This window comes from Eriocheir sinensis, unplaced genomic scaffold (assembly GCF_024679095.1).
Source record: "Eriocheir sinensis breed Jianghai 21 unplaced genomic scaffold, ASM2467909v1 Scaffold739, whole genome shotgun sequence".
NCBI lineage: Eukaryota > Metazoa > Arthropoda > Malacostraca > Decapoda > Varunidae > Eriocheir > Eriocheir sinensis.
The window spans coordinates 150,734-170,437 of NW_026112097.1; the positions used below are offsets into that span (position 1 = coordinate 150,734).

The following is a 19,704-nucleotide window of genomic DNA, read 5'->3' on the forward strand; positions in this document are numbered from 1 at the left end:
CAATGAGTAATATCTTAGTTTCTGGTTGGATTCAAAATACTTGTCTAATCTATTCTTGAAGGCCGTAACTGTTGTACTATCAACGACATCACAGGGTAGAGAGTTCCAAACATTAACAACTCGATTGAAGAAGTGTTTAGCTTCGTGCGACGAGAATCTTTTACCACTTGTCTTCAAATTGTGATTTCTTCTTGTTCTATTTGATCGATCAATTGTAAATTAATCCGCATTAATGTCACTGAATCCTTTAAACATTTTAAACACTTCTATTAGATCGCCTCGCATTCTTCGTTTTGATAGGCTGAATAAATTTACTTCTTTAAGCCTTTGTTCATATGATAAATTTCTCAACCTAGGAATCATCTTTGTTACTCTTCGTTCAACCCGTTCCAACTTTTCTGTGTCTTTTCTGTAATAGGGAGACCAAAACTGTACACAGTACTCTAGATGGGGTAGAACCAACGAATTATACAGTTTTAATATTACTTTTTCCGATTTATTATTAAAGATTCGTCCGATGAAGCCAACCAATTTGTTTGCAGTTTTAAATACCTCTGAACAATGCTGACCGGGCTTTAAATCGCTTGATATAGTGATTCCAAGATCCTTTTCTTTACTTACTGCTGAAAGTTGTTGGCCATTCATTACATACCGAATGCGATTGTTATTTTTTCCGATGTGCAACACTTTACATTTGTCAACGTTACATTTCATTTGCCATTGATTGGCCCAACGTGCAAGTCGATCTAAATCTGATTGTAAAGCTTCTTCGTCAAGTGTCGCAGTTACTTTGCTAGCAATTTTTGTGTCATCAGCAAATTTTGATACTTAGCAAGTGAGCCGATCATCGATAAAGTGAGCCTCTGCCTGTCAACATCTACCTTTCCTTCCTGCTGGAAGTATGCCTCAAAATCTCAACTGGAAACTTCGCACCTCCTCTCTCACTGAATCAACTTCCTCGAGGTTGGGTGTTCTGTATCGTCTCCCAGTTCTTCCCCCACACAGATGCTTTCCATATATAAGGGCCTTGTCCGCCCTCGTATGGAGTATGCATCTCACGTGTGGGGGGGCTCCACTCATACAGCTCTCTTGGACAGAGTGGAGTCTAAGGTTCTTTGTCTCATCAGCTCTCCTCCTATTACTGACAGCCTTCTACCTCTTAAATTCCGCCGCCATGTTGTCTGTCTATCTTCTATCGATATTTTCACGCTGAATGTTCTTCTGAACTTGCTAATTGCATGTCTCCCTCCCTCAAGCGGTAACGCTGCACACGACTTTCTACTTAAGTTCATCTCTAAACTGTCCAAATCCTTTGCAAGAGTTGACCAGCATCTTCACTCTTTCATCCATAAAGCCTGTAAACTCTGGAACAACCTTCCTTCAACTGTATTTAATCTTGCCTATGACTTGACCTCTCCTCCCGAAATTGATCTCTCTCTCTCTCTCTCTCTCTCTCTCTCTCTCTCTCTCTCTCTCTCTCTCTCTCTCTCTCTCTCTCTCCTGGGACGTTGTTGATTAAGATTTTGTGCAAGCTGTTAGATTTACTATAGTTGCCAGCATGTTGTCAAATATGGTCCAATTTTACCAGAATTGGCACAGAACTGACTAATTCAAGCAAGCTCCCATTCAACCACCCGCTCCCTCTTGCACCGCGGCACCAAGCAACAGAGTCGCCAAATCGGAGGCGAAGAATCTCGCGTCAGTCAGCCGGTCAGTTACCCATCAGGCGATCGCTCTGTGCTGGCACCAGTTGCACCCTGACGGAATGTTGATTAAACTGACCAGAGAGAGAGAGAGAGAGAGAGAGAGAGAGAGAAGAGAAATCCTAAGCAGTATTGCACGTTCGTGTCATCACGCCATCCACCTTCCCAATGTTTACACTCCCTCAAAGTTTAAATATTCATCTGTAGAGCAATCGGAGTGTGTGTGCATAACGAGCTTTTATTTACCTCAAAGTACTGTTGCGGAGGAGCCGGTGGAGAGGAGCAAACTTGGAGACAGACGACGAGAAGGAGGAGGAGGAGGAAGAGGATGGTAAATTGAAAAGGTGTGAGGACGAATGGGTGAAGGAAATGAGCGAGGAAGAGGAGGAAGACGAGGCCGAGGGCAAAGAAACGGGCGAGGGGGAGTCAGAGAACGATGAATACGGTGAGGAAGAGGGTATTGGCAGGAGGTCGATGCCGTATAGCCTAGTTCTCACGGGCTCCCTCCCTTCGACGACCGCTTTCACCCAAGAGCGTATGAGGGAAGCCTCCAAACCTCCTACTCCTTCACTTCCTCTCATCCTGTTGAACTCCTCGACCCCACCCATCGTCCTTAAATCCTGCAAGTGACGGGAACGAGAAGGAGAAACTAAGAATCATATACATTTTCCGACATTAAAGGTTACACAGCAAATGGGAATGAACCAAATGAGGTGTTATATGTTTTTCTGTCATTGTTTTTGAGTCTTTTCCTCCCCATCTATCTAGTTCCTGCGGGTGACGGGAACGAGAAGGGAAAAATAACATTCATATACATTTTCCGGCATTGGAGGTTACATATCAGCATGGAATGAACCAGAGGAAGCGTAATCAATCTGCCTGACAGTTTGTTTTAGTTCTTTTCCTCCCAATCTCTTTAGTTCCTGCGGATGACGGAAACAAGAGCGGTAAAGTAGCAATCATATAAATTTTACGGCATTACAGGTTACATACCAACAGGGAAGGGAAGAGAAGCGTTATACATTTTCCTGTTATTTTGTTTAGTTCTTTTCCTCTAATCTAGTTTGGAAGTGGAGAAAATGAGTAAAAAGAAAGCATAACATTCATCCACATTTTAGGGTATTAATGATCGCACGACATTGGCAATTAAAGTTAAAGAACGCTTATAGAAACCCTTCCATTGCCTAGTTCTCATCTTCTCAGTCTATTAAGTTTCTGCAAGTAAAGGAGATGAGTGATAGGGAATCAATCATCACATTTCAAGGTATCAATCGTTGCACATCACTAGCAACTAAACCTGAAGAAAACTTATAAAAACTTCCTCCAACTTACTATTACTTCCTATTTTCTTTAGTTCTTGTGAGTGAAGAAGATCAGTAAAAAGGAAAACAACAATCATCCACATTTCAAGGTTGCATAAACACCTACCAGTAATTACTCTCATAAACGCTTCAAACGACCCTCCGTGCTCACACTATCTCATACTTATCACCCACGAGGAACCAGAATACGCGATATGTGTCTGACCTTGGAGGGAGGACAGGCTGGGGTTAACGGAACAGCGGGGACCCCATGACACCTCTCGCCCGCCAGGTGTAGGCCTAGAACCGGCACCTCGACGCTACCATGACAGAGGCCAAGGAGGACATCGGAACAACATCGCGTCACTGCAAACCAGCCAGCCACCTCGCCACCCTCACCGCTGCCCCCGCCACCTACAGACAGAAAGGAAAATATGCATTGAACTACAGCAGCTATATGAAGATAATCCAAATAAGGGGCGGATCCAGCTCCAGGTGAAGAGGCTGATACAAGATGGGCGCCATACTTTCTCTCTCTCTCTCTCTCTCTCTCTCTCTCTCTCTCTCTCTCTCTCTCTCTCTCTCTCTCTCTCTCTCTCTCTCTCTCTCTATATATATATATATATATATATACAGGATTTGAATCCACCAAATCCATCTGGCGCAGCCATGCGCCCTTTTTTTCAAATATAAAGTAATAGTAATAGTAGTAGTAGTAGTATTGTTATTATTATTATCATTATAATTAGTAGGCGAGTAGTGGTGTTCAGAAGAATGATACCCCTAGATCTCAGTGAATCTTTGAAAGGACGCAATTTAGGTCCTACGGGGGGGGGGGAGCGGCCCCCCTCCCCGCCCCCCCTCCTTTGGATTCGCCACTGATCCAAATGCTATCATAGGAAAGCTTTTATTCAGGAAAGAAAACACTGAAATAAAAGGAAAAAGAAAACCGCATAGAAATACATCAGCCATATGAGGAAAATGCAAATGATATCACAGGGAATTTTTTATTTTTTATTCACGAAGGAAAACAGTGAAAGGAAAGGAATACCATTTGAGGAAAATCCAAATGCGATCACAGAGAAGTTTTTATCCAGGAAAGAAAACATTGAACGGAGAGGAAAATAATCGCATAGAACTACAACGACATATGAAAAAAATCCGGATGCTACCAGAGGGAAGTTTTTGTTAAGGAAAGAAAACAATGAGAATAAAAAAAAAGAGTACTGCTGTATAAAATCCGAAAAAAAAAAAAATCAGGAGCATAACCATGAAACAGTGAAAAATACTCGTGACAAAAGTACCGTTACAAAGGCTATACTTCGCCCCATCAACTAAACTGGCGCCGTATTCCCAAACATTTCGGCGCCCAAGTGGCCTACACATATTAGACTAGGCTTTCGTAGGAGTTTTGGGCATTTCCAGGGGTAGTTTAATGGCCCTGGTGGTAGCTTGACGCTTCTTCTGTACCATGAACCAAAAAGACCACTCATGAGAACCCGACTGATCTCCTTTTTGACCTTTGAAAATAGTTGAAGTGAGAGGCGGAAGGGTCTGAGAATAGTACCGACTGGGGGCAGCGTCATCTCTCGTGAGCACAGATTGAATTTCATGCTCGGCTAACAGGACGAGGCATGTGAAAAAAGTGAATACCTCTGTTAATCATTTATAAAAGTAATACGGATTCCCGGAAATTTCTGCCCCGTCTCTTGCATCGAGGGCTGACTGAGAGCAAATAATTGGAGAGACAGACCCCCTCGGCACGTATAAATATGCTTAATCAGATTACTTTTTTCTCTCTCTCTCTCTCTCTCTCTCTCTCTCTCTCTCTCTCTCTCTCTCTCTCTCTCTCTCTCTCTCCCCCCCCCCCTGGCCCTGGCAATACACGCTACAAGTCCTTCCTGCAAACTATACCCAACATTCATCAGCTAATTCGCTCTCGACCTCCAGGGCAACTCAACTCGCCTAACATAAAGAAAAACAGAAAATTAAACTTGGATAAATAACAGAGAAGATTGGAAGTGCTATTTTTACAAGGCCACTGAACGAAACAGGTGCAGGGTGGGCGGGGGAGAAGTGGAGTCGAAACACACAAAACATTCTCTCGCCGGAGCTGCTGCGACTTGTGTTTGTGTGAGGATGTGACTCGGAGCGGCCGGGCGCGAGGGAGCTTCGGCCATTTCGACCTCGATTAGATTCCGATTATGCGAGAAGCTCTGCCGGACTTTATCCTACGTCCATTTCGTCTTGTGCAAAGTTTCTTAACGGAACTCAGATAATCTATAAACAACTTTAGAGACCTAAGTTTAGGCTGGAACGCTAGTCTTCCGCGTGGCTGAAATGGGAGTCAAATGGCAGCTAATATTTACCTTCGCTTCTGCTAGGGTCGTGTGTGTGTGTGTGTGTGTGTGTGTGTGTGTGTGTGTGTGTGTGTGTGTGTGTGTGTGTGTGTGTGTTGGCGAGGCGCTCCTTGTGTATGCAGCGGCAGCGTCCTCGCCTGAGCTGCCTGCTCGTTAAGGTCAAAGATCTGGCCTTTTGTAGCGCTGGGATGCCGGAAGATTACCACTCCCTCGCGCCCCTTGTGATTGCACGCCTTTTCTGCTCGGATTTAAGTCTCATACCTTTCCTTGCTTGAGGCCACGCGCATATTAATCTTCTATTTGTCTTCCTGAGAGCTTAGAGTACGTGTGTTAGCGTCCACGTCTCTCTTAATGGAACACGATGGCTGCAGCTGTTACCATGCAGGCAGGCACCGGACTACTAACACTCTGCTTCTCGCTCCTTACTGTTTTTTCTACTTCTGCTCAGCTAAAATGTAGTCTCCTGATAGAATTTGACACATTAGCTGCGGTTTTTGCTTCTTGCTCTTTACCATTTATTTTCAGCTCTCTGATTAATTAAAGTGTCCCCTCGGGATGAAAATAATATATACACACATGAATAAGCTTGTTTTATGGCTTCTGCTGAGTTAATACGTCTTCCCTTGTCAGAAAAAGATACGCGTAAACCACATTTTCTGCTTTCTGCGCTTCACTGTTTTATTTCTATTCCATGCTTAGCTAGAATGTCTTCCCAAGCTTGAGAAAAAAACATTGCAATTCCTACTTCATGCTCTTTTCGTTTGTTTAATGGCCTAGGCTTACCTAAGATGAGATTGAGAGTTTGAAAGCGACAAGTATAGGCCAAAATTCATTTCAGGTCATAACCTTTTCCAACCATACCATCATCAACCATTACCAATGAAACCATACTATCACCAACCTGAACGAGTCACTGAAGAAGACGTGGAGCCCCTGAGAGGTCTATGGAACAGTCGGAGATCGAGGGGAATTTCGCGGCTGAGAGGCAGCAGGACGGCTTCCAGGACGTGTGTCGCCACCCGCTCCGCTGCACGAGAATCCCGATCCACCAGAACACCTGCCGGACAGAGGCGGACACGGGGATCAGTACAGACAGGCAGAGGCTTAAGGCTGCACAGGTGGGTGGATTGTTGGTTAAATAAATACATAGATAAGTAAGTAGACGGATATAGCTCCTCCGCGGTGATGTGGTCAGCGTCCCTAACTACAAATCTGAGGGCCTAGGAAAGGAACGGAAGAAATGAATGGGAAGAAGAAGGGATGTGGGAGAAAAAGGAGGATAGAGAAGGGAAGCGCGCTCGAGGGAAACAAAACATGGAATAATAGTAAAGAATAATGAGACAGGGAAAAGAAAGAAAGCATGAAGGGGAGGAATTGAAGGCAGAGGGAAAAAGAGAGAAATGAGGAAAAGCATTGTCACGTCCTGGGGAGTCTGCGTGCAGGAATGGTCGATAAATGGATGCCTTGGGAAACCTGGGGAAGGTGAACTGTGGTAACTCGGAATTTACACTGCCCTGCGTCGGGTTAAGGGTTCTCTCCCACCACAGGCTCAAAGGGACAACGGGACGGAGATGAGCACCGGCACGGGCAGGTATAGTATATGCTCCCAACATTACCTTTACCTAGACATGAGTGCAGACAGGTTGGTAAAGTAATGGCTGTACAGGTGTGTGGATGGGTAGGCAGGCAGAGATACACGAAGACAGGTAGATAGAAGAATGCTGGGATTAATGCATACTCGTAGATAAATTGATGTATGCACAGATTGGTTCATGAGTAGATAGGTAGACAAATAATTAGGTAGATAGAGATAGACTGATTAATAGTTTGGGAGGTACAAGGGCTGGTAGAATGAAAGTACACACAAGTGGATAGGTAGACAGTTAGGCTGATAGAGAGATGGCCAGGTAGAAATACTGGTAGAAAGGTAAAATGATACGCCAGGTAGAATTTACATAGAAAATCAGACCACACAGACCCCATGGTCCAGACTAGGTGGTCTGTCCTTAAACCTAATTGATTTTACATTAATCAGATGGCTCCAAAACGTTGCTTTTCTACTCTAGTTAATATTAAGTTCAAGGAAGTGACGGTCGAGCTTGTTTTTAAAGGAGTCAATCGTGTTACACTGGACCACTGATGGTGGGAGCTTATTCCATTCTCGCACTACAACGTTGGTGAAGAAAAATTTGGTGCAGTCTGAATTTACTTGTCTACATCTGAGTTTTGTGCCATTGTTCCTCGTTCGCAAAGTGTCATCGGTCTTAAACAATTTTGTTCTGTCTACATTCGTGAAACCATTAAGTATTTTAAAACAGGCAAATGAAGAGAGGCAAATGAATAAACAAATATCCCTTTCAATGACTTAATTTTCCAGATAATGTTCATACACCCATCTCTCTCTCTCTCTCTCTCTCTCTCTCTATCTCTCTATATCTATCTACCTTTATATCTCTATCCAGCTTCATCTATGCACACCTGTTTATCCACATCCTAAATTGCCTACCTGCGTTTCTGTCTGCCTGCGGCTCGGCGGGATGGAGGAACGGTAAATTTCCCTTGACTGGCTTCCTGCCGCCGCTTTTAACAGTAATTACCGCTTAAATATGCAATTACCGAGGCAGGATGGAGGTTTGGCTTCGTTCTGATTAAGCCTTGATATTACGACTCCGGCTCCGACCGATGCATTACCCGGAACACCGCAGGGAGAGTAAAGGATGAATAAATATACGACTACAGAACGAAAGAGGTGTTAAAAGCGTTTCCCAGTGTTGTGTTTCCCTTTATAACACTTTCGCACGCGTGAATTTCTGAATTACCAAACAGTTTCAGGAATTTAGAAGGCCATATGCAAAATGACGGCTTGTCAGACTAATTTTCGTGATTAAGAGGTGAGGGGTGCAGGTGAGGGGGGCAGGTGAAGGGGACCGTAATTAAGGGGGATGAAGGGAGGGGGCCAGGTATGAACGAGAGAGAGAGGAATGAACGGGGAAGGGGAGGAATGAGAGAAATGAGTGGGAAGAAGTAGGGATGAGTGAGAAAGGGGAGGATAGAGGAGGGGAGCGCTCGAGAGTTAGAAACAAAACAAGGAATAATAGTCAAGAATAATGAGACGGGGAAAAGAAAATAAAGCATGAAGGGGAGGAATTGAAGGCAGAGGGAAAAAGAGAGAAATGAGGAAAAGCATTGAGTAGGATATGCTCATGCAGGACTGTGAGGTGATGATGAGGGAGTATAGAAGGACGAGAGGGAGGTAGTAAAGAAGAAAGAGGAAGGGAGATAAATAACAAGAGCGTGACAATTAGTATATAGAGACAGTAACACAAGGAAGAAAAGGAAAGGAGTAGTAAATAAAACATAAGAACGTCAGGAGTCTACATAAAACCGGTAGGCCTATGCAAGATAGCTCCTGTGAACCTAACCCCACCCAACCTCAATATCCATGAACTTATTCAACCTTTTCTTGAATGTATCCATCATGTTAGCACGCAAAACATGACTGCCAAGCCTGTTCCACTCATCCATCACTATTGGTAAACCAGGTCTTGGTCATGTCCTTGTTGAATCTGAATCTTCCCAACTGAAACCCATTACTACGTGTTCTACCCGGCTCTCATCATGTATTAATGTCACCCTTATGAGAGCCCCTCATCTATTTGTAAACTTCGATCAAGTCTTTCTAGATAATGGAAATTTTAATGTTTAAGTCGAACCTCGTATGTCAAAATTCTCTCTTTTTTTTTTACAGGAAACTAAGCAGTTCCAGGGCATAAAAAGTAAAAAAAAAAAAAAAAAAAAAAAAAAAAACCCCATAAATGCTGCTCCTAAAACAGATAAAAGTAAAGAGTAGCTAAAAGAGAGGTCAATTTCGGGTGGAGAGGTGTCTTGAAACTCCTCTCGAAAGAGGTCAAATCATAGGTAGGAAGAAATACAGATGAAGGAAGGCTGTTCCAGAGTTTACCGGTGAAGGGGATGAAAGAATGAAAATGCTGGTTAACTCTTGCATAAGGGGTTTGGACAGTGTAGGGATGAGCAAGAGTAGAACGTCGACTGCAACGGGGCCGTGGGTGGGGGCGGCATGCAGTTAACTAGTTCAGAAGAGCAGTCGGCATGAAAATATCGATATAGAGGATAGAAAGAGATGCAACATCGCGGCGGAATTTAAGAGGCAGAAAACTGCTGGTGAGAGGAGTAGAGTTGATGAGACGAAGAGCCTTTGACTTCACTCTGTCTTGTCAGACTGTTTGTGTGGAGAGGAGGGAAAGGTGACGTAAAATTGGAGGAGATATTTTTGGCTAGGTGCCAGAAGTCTCTGGAAGAATTAGAAAAAGGAAGGTTGCGGCATTTTCTACTTATGAAAAAGTTTTGGGTATGTCGGAGAATATATTAGGCACTATTTTGGGCAAAAATGTAAAGATCGTGTTTAGCTGGAGTGCTAAGGCTCTGGTACCTTTTGTGAGCTGCCTCTCTATCTTTAATTAATAGCACGAGAGCAAGCGCGATTAAACCAAGGCTTTTTAGGATGAGGTGTAGAGAAAGTACGTGGAATGTGTGCCTCAGTTCCAGAGACAACCACCTCTGTGATGAGCCGTGAATTATATTTGTTATATTTCTCTTCTTTAACATCTTGATATTCATTCTATTGTAAGGTAACCAGAACTGAATTGCACAAAAGATGAAGTCTAACTAATTGTAAGCATATCTTGAAGATGACATCGGCTCTTCTATTATATACATAAAATGAAACCCATTACCATGTTTGCCTGATGGAATTGAGCCTACATGCCTCTCACATCTAGACCTGCTCAGGGAAGTGTCATTAAATGAATAAGTATGTGAGGGGTTATGCCTTTCTACACTCGGAATACTAAAGTTCCCGACATTGAACTCCATCTGTAGCTTTCTCGCCCATTCATCGTCTTTTTAGTTCATCCTGGAGCACACTCGCCTCCTGATCTAATTTAGTTACTTTGCCGATCTTTGTAATTGCGAAAACTTAATTATAACTAAAAGACAAGCACGCACGCACCACCACGCTAACACTGGCTAAATCATATCCAAAGACTTTAATTAACTCATCACTAAGAACGCAAAAATACCAAGTGTTATTGAATCTCGGTGTTACTGAGGAGCGTTCAGTACTGAGAGTGGCGTCGACAGCTGCGTAGAGGGGAGGCAGTGGAGGGCAAGGGGGAGAGGGATGGATGGAGGGAGGGATGTAGGATGAGGGGCTAGAGAAAGTAGTGAAGGAGGGAGGGAGTGTAGAAGGAGGAAGAATGACCGAAGGGTAAAGGAGAGTGGAGAGGAAGAGGAGGAAGAGTAGAAGAGACAGACTGACTGACTGACTGAATGAATGAATGAATGAAGGAAGGAGAAACGATGATTGAAGGGTAAAGAAGTAAGAGAGTAGAGGGAGAGGAGGAGGAGTAAAGAAAGTAGGATAAAGAAAGGAAGGAAGAAATATGTAAAAATGAGGTGATGGAGGGATGAAAGGAAGATAAAGGAGGAGCGAAGAAGGGACAAAAAGGGACAGACAGGTGAGAATTTCCAACAGGTAATTATTTCGTATATAATGAGACCAAGACTTCAGGTGATTAGGAAAGGAAAAAGAGGTTGATACGTGAACTAATTGGAGGACTTCTGGGAATCACAAGAAAAGAAAGAAAACAAATACCTGGCCAAAGATAACAAGGAGAAGAAAGAAAGCTGAGAAAGGATAAAGCAAAAGGCAATAATATTCGTGCGTGTGTTTTTTGTTTGTGTGTCTGTGTGTGTGTGTGTGTGTGTGTGTGTGTGTGTGTGTGTGTGTGTGTGTGTGTGTGTGTGTGTGTGTGTGTGTGTGTGTGTGTGTGTGTGTGTGTGTGTATAAATCAAGCTCTCCCATTACTTTCTCTAATTTCCTTTTAAAATCTCCCTCTGTATCAACTTCCTCTATCTATTTCCTCCATTCCTTTTCTTTCACATTTCCTCTATTTCTTATTTATTCTATTACTCCTTCATTCTCCCTTCACCCCATCCACTGCCTCCCTTCCTTACCCTTCAACCATCGTTCAATCAATTTCTCTCCACTTCTTCCTTTTGCTCCTCATTTACCTTTCTTCCATCCCTCAATCACCTCCCTTTTTACACCTTTCCTCCTTCCTTCCTTCACCCATTCTCCTCTACTTTTCCTCCTCTCCTTTAACTCTCCTCCTTCATCCTTCAATCATCCTTCCTTCACCTAAACTCTCTCCTTCCTCCATCACTTTAGCTCCTCATCCTTCCTCCTAGTCCACTTTCTCTCCCCCTTTCGCCCATCACTCCCTTCTCTCCTCGCAGCTGACATTGCCTCTCTTACTTCTGAATCGCTCCAAAGAAACACCCAAGATTAATTCAATAACATTTGGTGCCTCTGCGTGCCTGGTGACGTGCTAATGAAAGGCTGCGGTGAATACTTTGCCAGTGTCATCGTGGTGGTGGTGCGTGTGAGCTTGTTTTTTCGCTGTTATTAATGCAAAGACATCGATGGTTTCCTTGTTTTATGTTTCTTTCGTTCAGTGGTGGAGCGAGGGATGTATTTTTCCACGCCTATTGTCCTCGTGCGATGGAGAGCGGCGATATGTCTTCAGACGCGTTGAAAATTTAAGTGTTCTGAAAAGCCTTGAGGTTCTTAGATATTCAGGAAATGAGAAATGACGAACCTAATCTTTGTTGTGTTCTTCAGTTTTTTTACTCATTCTTGCACACAGTCATTTAAACGTATTCTCTTTTAGGCGAGGAAGAAACCTTTTTTTGTGTGTGTGTTTGTGTGTGCTGCTATGTTACGAATCTTATCTTTTTGTTCATTTTTTTCTCATTCTTGCACAAAATCATTATCACTTATTCTTCTTGAGGCAACGAAGAAGCTTTTGTGTATGTATGCGCGCGTGTGCTGTTATGTCACGAATCTAATCTTTATGTCATTCAGTTTTTTTTATTCTTGCACAAAATCATTTTAACGTATTCTTCTTGAGGCGATGAATAGGTAATGTGTGTGTGTGTGTGTGTGTGTGTGTGTGTGTGTGTGTGTGTGTGTGTGTGTGTGTGTGTGTGTGTGTCTGTCTTTTTTGTGTGTGTGCTGTTTTGCGTCACTTTATACATACCCCCATAGTAGAAGCACAAGTAAAAACATAAACGGGGTTCGCTAAAAGCATTATCTGGGCCATGATCGGCGCCTGCCCACCCACAGCAGGCAGGCCACGCATCATCAGGCTTAAGGGGCGACAAATCACTCGTAAGTAGGAGCAGGGTGAGGACCGAGCAGGGAGGGAGCGACAGACGATGGCGCGGAAGAAACATGTAGGCGGTGAACGGAATGAAAGAGAAGAGAATAGCGGAGAGGAAAGGAAAGGACAGGGAAGAGACGGAGAGGTGAGGAAGAGAAAGGAAACGAAAGGAAAGTGAAAGAAAGGGAAGTACCGTGAAGAGAAAGGAAATGAGCATGAAGGCAGTGAGATGGACTGAAAGGGAGAGGAAAGGAAAGGACAGGGAAGAAACGGAGAGGTGAGGAAAAGAAAGGAAAGGAAAGGAAAGGAAAGTGAAGGAACGTGAAGAGAAAGAGAGGAAAGAACCATAAGGCAGTGAGATGTACAGAAAGGGAAAGGAAGGAAAGGAAAGAGAGAAGAGAAGAGGAGGAAGTAAATGAGAAGGGAAAAGAAGGGAAAGAAACATGGAGGCAATGAGATGAAGGGAAAGAAAGAGAAGGATAGGGAAGGATTGGGAAGAGAAGGGAAGGAGAGGAAGAACATGAATTTGAAGGACACGAAAGGGAGGGTATAGAAAAGGACGAAATTAAACAAAGGAGGAAAGGGAAGATAATGAGATAATCAGGGGACAAAAAAAAGAGAAAGGGGATGAAGATATAAATACTAAAATAAGGGAATAGGTTGGGAGGGAATGCATAAGAAGGTAAACGAGGGAAAAAAAAGAGAGTAGGAAAAGGAGAAAAAATAAGAAATGAAAAGGAAGAGAGAAAGAACGGGAACAAGAGAACAGAGGGAAGAACAGAGAGGGAAAGAAAGGGAAGAGAAGAGATAAATAAACAGAATGATAAAAGATGGAATAAAGAAAGTAGAGAAGAAAATAACAGAATGGGATGGAATGTATAAGAAGGAATAAAAGAGGAACAAGGAGAGTGAAGGTGAAGGGGAAAATGACAAATGAATAAAAATGAAAAACAAAAAACAAAAGAGAGGGAAGCAAAGGGAACGAAAGAAGAGAAAGAGAGAACAAAAGAAAGAAAATGAATAAATAGAAAAAGAGAGAATGAAAGAAAAGGAACGAAAGAAGAGAGAGAACAAAAGAGAGGGAGAGAAATGAAACGAAAGGGAAGAATGGAAAGAAAAAGAGAAAAGGAAAGAAGAGAAATAAATAGAGATAAGTAAATAAAATGAAGAAAAAATATATAGGAGTGTACAGAGGCCCTCAAAAAAGAAAAAAAAAGGAGAGATGGAAAGAAAGGAAAAGGAGAAAAAGAGAAAAAGAGAAAGGTAAAGAGAGGGAAAAGAAGAAGGAAAATATACATAAATAGGATGAAGAAAGATTTAATGAAGAAAATACACAGAGACCCCTCAAAAAAAGGGAGAGGGGAAGAGAGGAGAGGGAAGAAGAGAAAAAGAGAAAGGTAAAGAGAGGGAAAAGAAGGAGAGATGAATAAATTGAATGAAGAAAGACATAATACACAGGCCCCGCAAAAAAAGAAGAGAAGGGAAGAAAGGAAAGGGAAGAAAAGAAAAAGAGAGAGGGTAAAAATGAGAAGAAAAAAGAGATAAATAGATAGGATGAAGAAATATTTAATGAAGAAAGTACTCACACGATCCACAAAAAAATAATCTAATAAGAAATTATACATCCAAACGAAATGAAGGGAAAAGAAAGGAAAAGGACGAAAAGAGAAAAAAAGAGGGAAAGAAAGTGAAAAAGAAAAAGAGACAAATAAAGAAAGACATAAGGAAGAGAGTCCAAACAAGCTATCCCCCCAAAACTAGTCTCGCTCCCCCCCCCCAAAAAAAAAAAAAAGTAAATAAAATAAAATAAATAAACAAAAAAAAAAAAAAGATAAATAAATACTAATAATACACAAACTAAATGAATTCTCGTGGACTCTCAATTAGTTGTGTTAATTTCCGCCTCGCAGCATTTCTATTATTTGCCAACATGAAAGGGAAAAATAAAAATCGCCCAACCACTCAGCTGTAAACGACACGGCGAATGCTTCTGTAATTTTTTTGTCATATATATTATACATTTTTACACATTTTTTTGGGCCGCTGCTTTTCGATAATGGAGAGGAGGAAAAAAGTGGAAACATGTCAATTGCAGGCGAATATATAGTTTATAGGAAATTATGCAACCTCCTTTACTTTTTTGAGTCGTATATTAATGCATTTTCACACCCTTTTATCTGCTCCTTGGCTTTTCGATATAATGGAGGTGAAAAAAAGGAAAGTGTCAGTTTCAGATGAATATTTAGTCCAAAGAAAATGATGCAACTTTCCTTACTTTTTTGAGTCATATATTAATGCATTTTTTATCTTTTTTTTTCCTTGCTCCCCTGTTTTTCGATAATGGCGAGGAAGTGAAAAAAAGTGGGAACGTGTCAATTTCAGGTGGAATTTTAGTTCAAAGAAAATTATGCAACCTTCTTTACTTTTTTGAGTCATATATTAATGCATTTTTACTTCCTTTTATGCGCTCCGCTGTTTTTGGATAATGGCGAGGAAATAAAAAAAAGTGGGAACGTATCAATTTCAGATGAATATTTAGTCCAAAGAAAATTATGCAACCTTCTTTACTTTTTTGAGTCATATATTAATGCATTTTTTACCTTTTTATTCCTTGCTCCGCTGTTTTTCGATAATGGCGAGGGGATAAAAAAGTGGGAACGTGTTAATTTCAGGTGAATATTTAGTCCAAAGAAAATTATGCAACCTTCTTTACTTTTTTGAGTCATATATTAATGCATTTTTATCTTTTTATTCCTTGCTCCGTTGTTTTTCGATAATGGCGAGGAAGTGAAAAAAAGTGGGAACGTGTCAATTTCAGATGGATGTTTAGTCCAAAGAAAATTATGCAACTTTCTTTACTCTTTTTAGTCATATACTAATGCATTTTTACCCACTTTTTGTGCTCCGTTGTTTTGGATAATGGCGAGCAAATTAAAAAGTAGGAACGTGTCAATTTCAGGTGAATATTTAGTCGAAAGATAAAAAAAAAAAAATATGACGCAACTCTTTGACACGCCCGTAACACACATTTCCCTTTTTTTTTCTTTTTTTTATAACAGAAAAATATATATCCTGAAAATGACATGACACACACACACACACACACACACACACACACACACACACACACACACACACACACACAGAAAAAAATAACTAACAAGCCTTTCCCTTCCATATTCAAAGCGGAACACTATTATGTTTTTTTTTTTTTGTTTATGCATTTCAACTTTTATATTATATTCACATTTCCTTTTTTTCCCTTTTTGATAACCAAAAGAATAGTGAAAAAGAGAAGGAAAGAGAGGAAACAAATGAAGAGAAAACGAGAATGGGAAGTATAGAATAGAGAGAAAAATAGAGAAGGAAAGAAAAATATATACATACACCTTAAAAAAAGACATTACACACACACACAAAAAAAAAAACTAACAAACATATCCCTTGCATATTCAGAGTGGATCATCATATACTTTCTTTTTTTGTTTATGCATTTCCACTCTTCTATTACTCATACGTGTGATGATAAAGTTAGGGGTGGCGATGTCTGGTGTGTATATACTCTTAGCTGGTCTTTAACGAAACCTTCATTTAGTACTAACAATAGTGGAAAGGAAAGAAACATGAATGAAGTGAGATGAACGGAAAAGAATGATAAGAAAGGGAAGGAATTGAGGAGGAAGGGAAGAAAAAGAAAGCGAAGAAGCATAAAGGCAATGACGGGAAAAGAAGGAGAAAGGAAGGAAAGGATGATAAGGAAAAGACGGAGTAGAAGAAGAGGAATGGAAAGGAAAGGAAAGAAGAGGGAAGAGAAAGAACAGGGAAGGAAAGGACAGGGAAGAGAAAGAAAGGAAAGGAAAGGACAGGGAAGAGAAAGATAGGAAAGGAAAGAACAGGGAAGAGAAAGAAAGGAAAGGAAAGGACAGGGAAGAGAAAGAAAGGAAAGGAAAGGACAGGGAAGTAAAGAAAGAAAAGAAAAGGACAGGGAAAAGAAAGAAAGGAAAGGAAAGGACAGGGAAGAGAAAGAAAGGAAAGGAAAGGACAGGGAAGAGAAAGAAAGGAAAGGAAAGGACAGGGAAGAGAACGAAAGGAAAGGAAAGGACAGGGAAGTAAAGAAAGGAAAGGACAAGGAAGAGAAAGAAAAAAAAAAGTTGGAAAGTTTCATTTAGTCGGCGCAACATCTGTGGTCATATGCCGGAGAGACAGAAGAAGGAATTATAGGAGAAGGGAACAGGTCCCAGTAGTCGGGACACAACCCCCGATGAATACCTGGTACCCATTGACTGCTGGGTGGACAGGGGCGTAGGGTATCGGAGGAAGAGAAAGAAAGGAGAGGAAAGGACAGGAAAAAGAGAGAGAAAGGAAAGGAAAGGTACAAGATACTTCTCCATTCGAATCGACCCTTTCTATTCAGCCTATTCGGCCTACTGTTCTCTTTTCTTTGCAGGAGCGGGGACTGGCAGGCTTTTCTTAATTTTTCTTATATATTTGCCCTTCAGCTGCAATAATAAAAGTGCTAAATAATGTATCAAAAGTTTATCATCCGCCACTCTTATAATACGAGAAAGAAATATGTTGCCTTTTCCGTTTTGAGAGTAGGCCAAGTTTAAAACCAGGAAGATTAAGAGAGGAAATTATGTTAAATTGTGAAACGAAAATCGAATATGTTGATTTATTGAGAATCTTTCGGAACTATTTTTTTTATTTTTATGGGGCACCTTGCGAGTTTTTTTCTATAATTTATTTTCAGCTCTTTGCCTGTCTTTAAACCGTACACACACAAAAAAAATACAAATAAAATAAAACACACTCAAACACACACACAAAAAAAAGGAAATCCCCCAGACACATTCCACCATCTCCATCGCATAATAAAACATACGCTAACAAAAACCTCGCTAAACTGCTTTCATATTTACCTCTTCGTGCAGGCGTGGCGCATAAACATCGCCTCCCATAGCTCCAGTTCGGGTTATCATGTCTGTGTAACAAGCGCAAAGAGACTTATTAATGAATCCAGACAAAACGAAGGTACCCAGCAATCGTAACTGATAGGGTAAAATTTGCAGGGACGGTCCTCACGCGATGACTGCCACGACTGATGTCATGACTGTGATAGAAGAGGCGAAGCAGGTAGAAAGGGAGAAATGCGGACCCTCTAAGCTGCCTGTTCCGCCTCCCCAAAGACCCGAGACGCCGAGAAAGAGAATATGAAAATGAAAGCGATGAGAGGGAGGGAGAAGGAGGACAAGAGAATTTAGATTATAGAAACAGAGGAACAGAGAGTTAGGGTAATAAATATCTGAAAATACATAGCAAACAAACAAACACAGAAATAAGCAAGAAGTAAAAGCAACAAATAAAATAAAGGCAACATAAAAGTAAAAATCATAAACTATACAATAATAAAACCAAAACAAATATACAGGACAAGCATATAAATTAATACATCTCCTATAAACCACAGGGGAAAAAAGGCTAAAAATAAAACAACAGGACACATGCACCTTACTTTCTTGTTGGCAGCTGACTTACCGATGACTGGCCTGCTGACGGCGCTGACGAAGGAGTGAGAGGCGAAGACCAGCAGCAGAAGCGCGACGTGGGCACCGAGTTGAAGCATCATGGCCGGAGGAGCGGGCACTGAAGGGTAGCAAGTGAGACAAGTTAAGAAATGGATCGAAGTATTTTTTAGGGAAAGTGATACAGGCGAACACGCACTTTAGAGGATGACACATTAGGTGGACGAACAGAAAAATAAATAAAGTGAGCAGCGAGTTGAGGCGACATGGCCGGAGGAAGGGACACTGAAGGGAAGGAAGAGAGTTAAGAAATGGATGGGATTATTTTTTTAATGTAAGCATTATAACCGAACACGTATTATGAAAGGATGACACATTAGGTGGACGAACAGAAAAAGAGGAAGTGTGCAGCAAATTGTAGGGTCATAGCTGGAGGAACTGGAGGGAGGCAACAGAGGCGAGTTGAGGAGTGGATAGAATTATTTTTTGAGGGAAAGCAACACAAGCGAGCACGTACCATAAAGGATGACACATTAGGTGGACGAACATAAAAAAAAAGAGGTGTGCAACAAGCTTAGGCATCACAGCAGGAGGAACGAAAAATAAAGGGAAGCAAAAGAGGCGAGTTAAGAAATGGACAGAACTAGTTTTTGAATGCAAGCAATATAAGCGGACGCGTACTATAAAAGGACACATTAGGTGGACGAATAAAAAAAGAATGGAAGTGTGCAGCGAATTGAAAGGTCGTGGAAAAAAAAGGGAAGTTTGCAACGGAGGCGAAAAAGTTGGAAAGTTTTGTTTTAGTCGGCGCAACATCTGTGGTCATATGCCGGAGAGAGACAGAAGGGGAAGGAATTATAGAAGGGAACAGATGCCAGGAGACTGGACACAGCCCCCGATTAATACCTGGTACCCATTCACTGCTGGGTGGACAGGTGCGTAGGATATCGGAAAAGCCGCCTGAATTTTTCCACTCCGCCCGGGAATCGAACCCGGGCTCTCTCGGTTGTGAGCCGAGTGTGCTAACCATTGCACCACAAAGCTCCCTGCAACAGAGGCGAGTTAAGGGGGTACGTGACACCTGGTAAGGGGTCAAAATATAGCATTTTACAAAACTGTTCTCAGTGTTCGTATAATATCAAGAAATAATATCCGGGCTTTTTAAATGGCTGGTGCGGGTTTAAAAGGACAGAGGTAGAGGTCCTAACCCACTAGGCGGGGCAGTAACGGACATTTCAATTTTTAAAGTGATCATATCTTCGTTTGATAAATTTTGATGTTTATTTAATCGCAGAAAATCTAAAATGCATTACAGTTAGCTGAAATAACCACGAAATATTGCTTTCACTAGCAGCTAAGGATCTATGCTTAGATAGTGCAGATAAGGTAAAGGAGTTAGGTGATGTTAGGAGTTAAGTGATGAAAAATCTGATTTTACGCGACGTTCGACTTTCATAACAAAAAAAAAAACAAAAAAAAATCCAGTATGCCATTGCATTTGAATTAAAAAAAAAACATTGCACAGGGCTGTAGGCCTATCAAACGAGTATTCATAGACAAAATATGAAAAATGC

At 41.5% G+C, this 19,704-nt stretch overlaps 1 protein-coding gene across 1 annotated transcript in view; it reads right to left on the bottom strand.

Annotated features, from left to right (window-relative positions):
- LOC126994181 (uncharacterized) overlaps positions 1 to 19,704 on the bottom strand; it is a 73,395-nt gene that overhangs the window by 20,377 nt on the left and 33,314 nt on the right. The window contains exons 2-5 of the mRNA XM_050853436.1: positions 18,144 to 18,251; positions 6,266 to 6,421; positions 3,231 to 3,418; positions 1,950 to 2,323 (exon numbers count right to left, since the gene is read on the bottom strand). Of these exons, the coding sequence (XP_050709393.1) occupies positions 1,950 to 2,323; positions 3,231 to 3,418; positions 6,266 to 6,421; positions 18,144 to 18,251 (826 nt within the window). The remainder of the gene's footprint in view (positions 1 to 1,949; positions 2,324 to 3,230; positions 3,419 to 6,265; positions 6,422 to 18,143; positions 18,252 to 19,704) is intronic.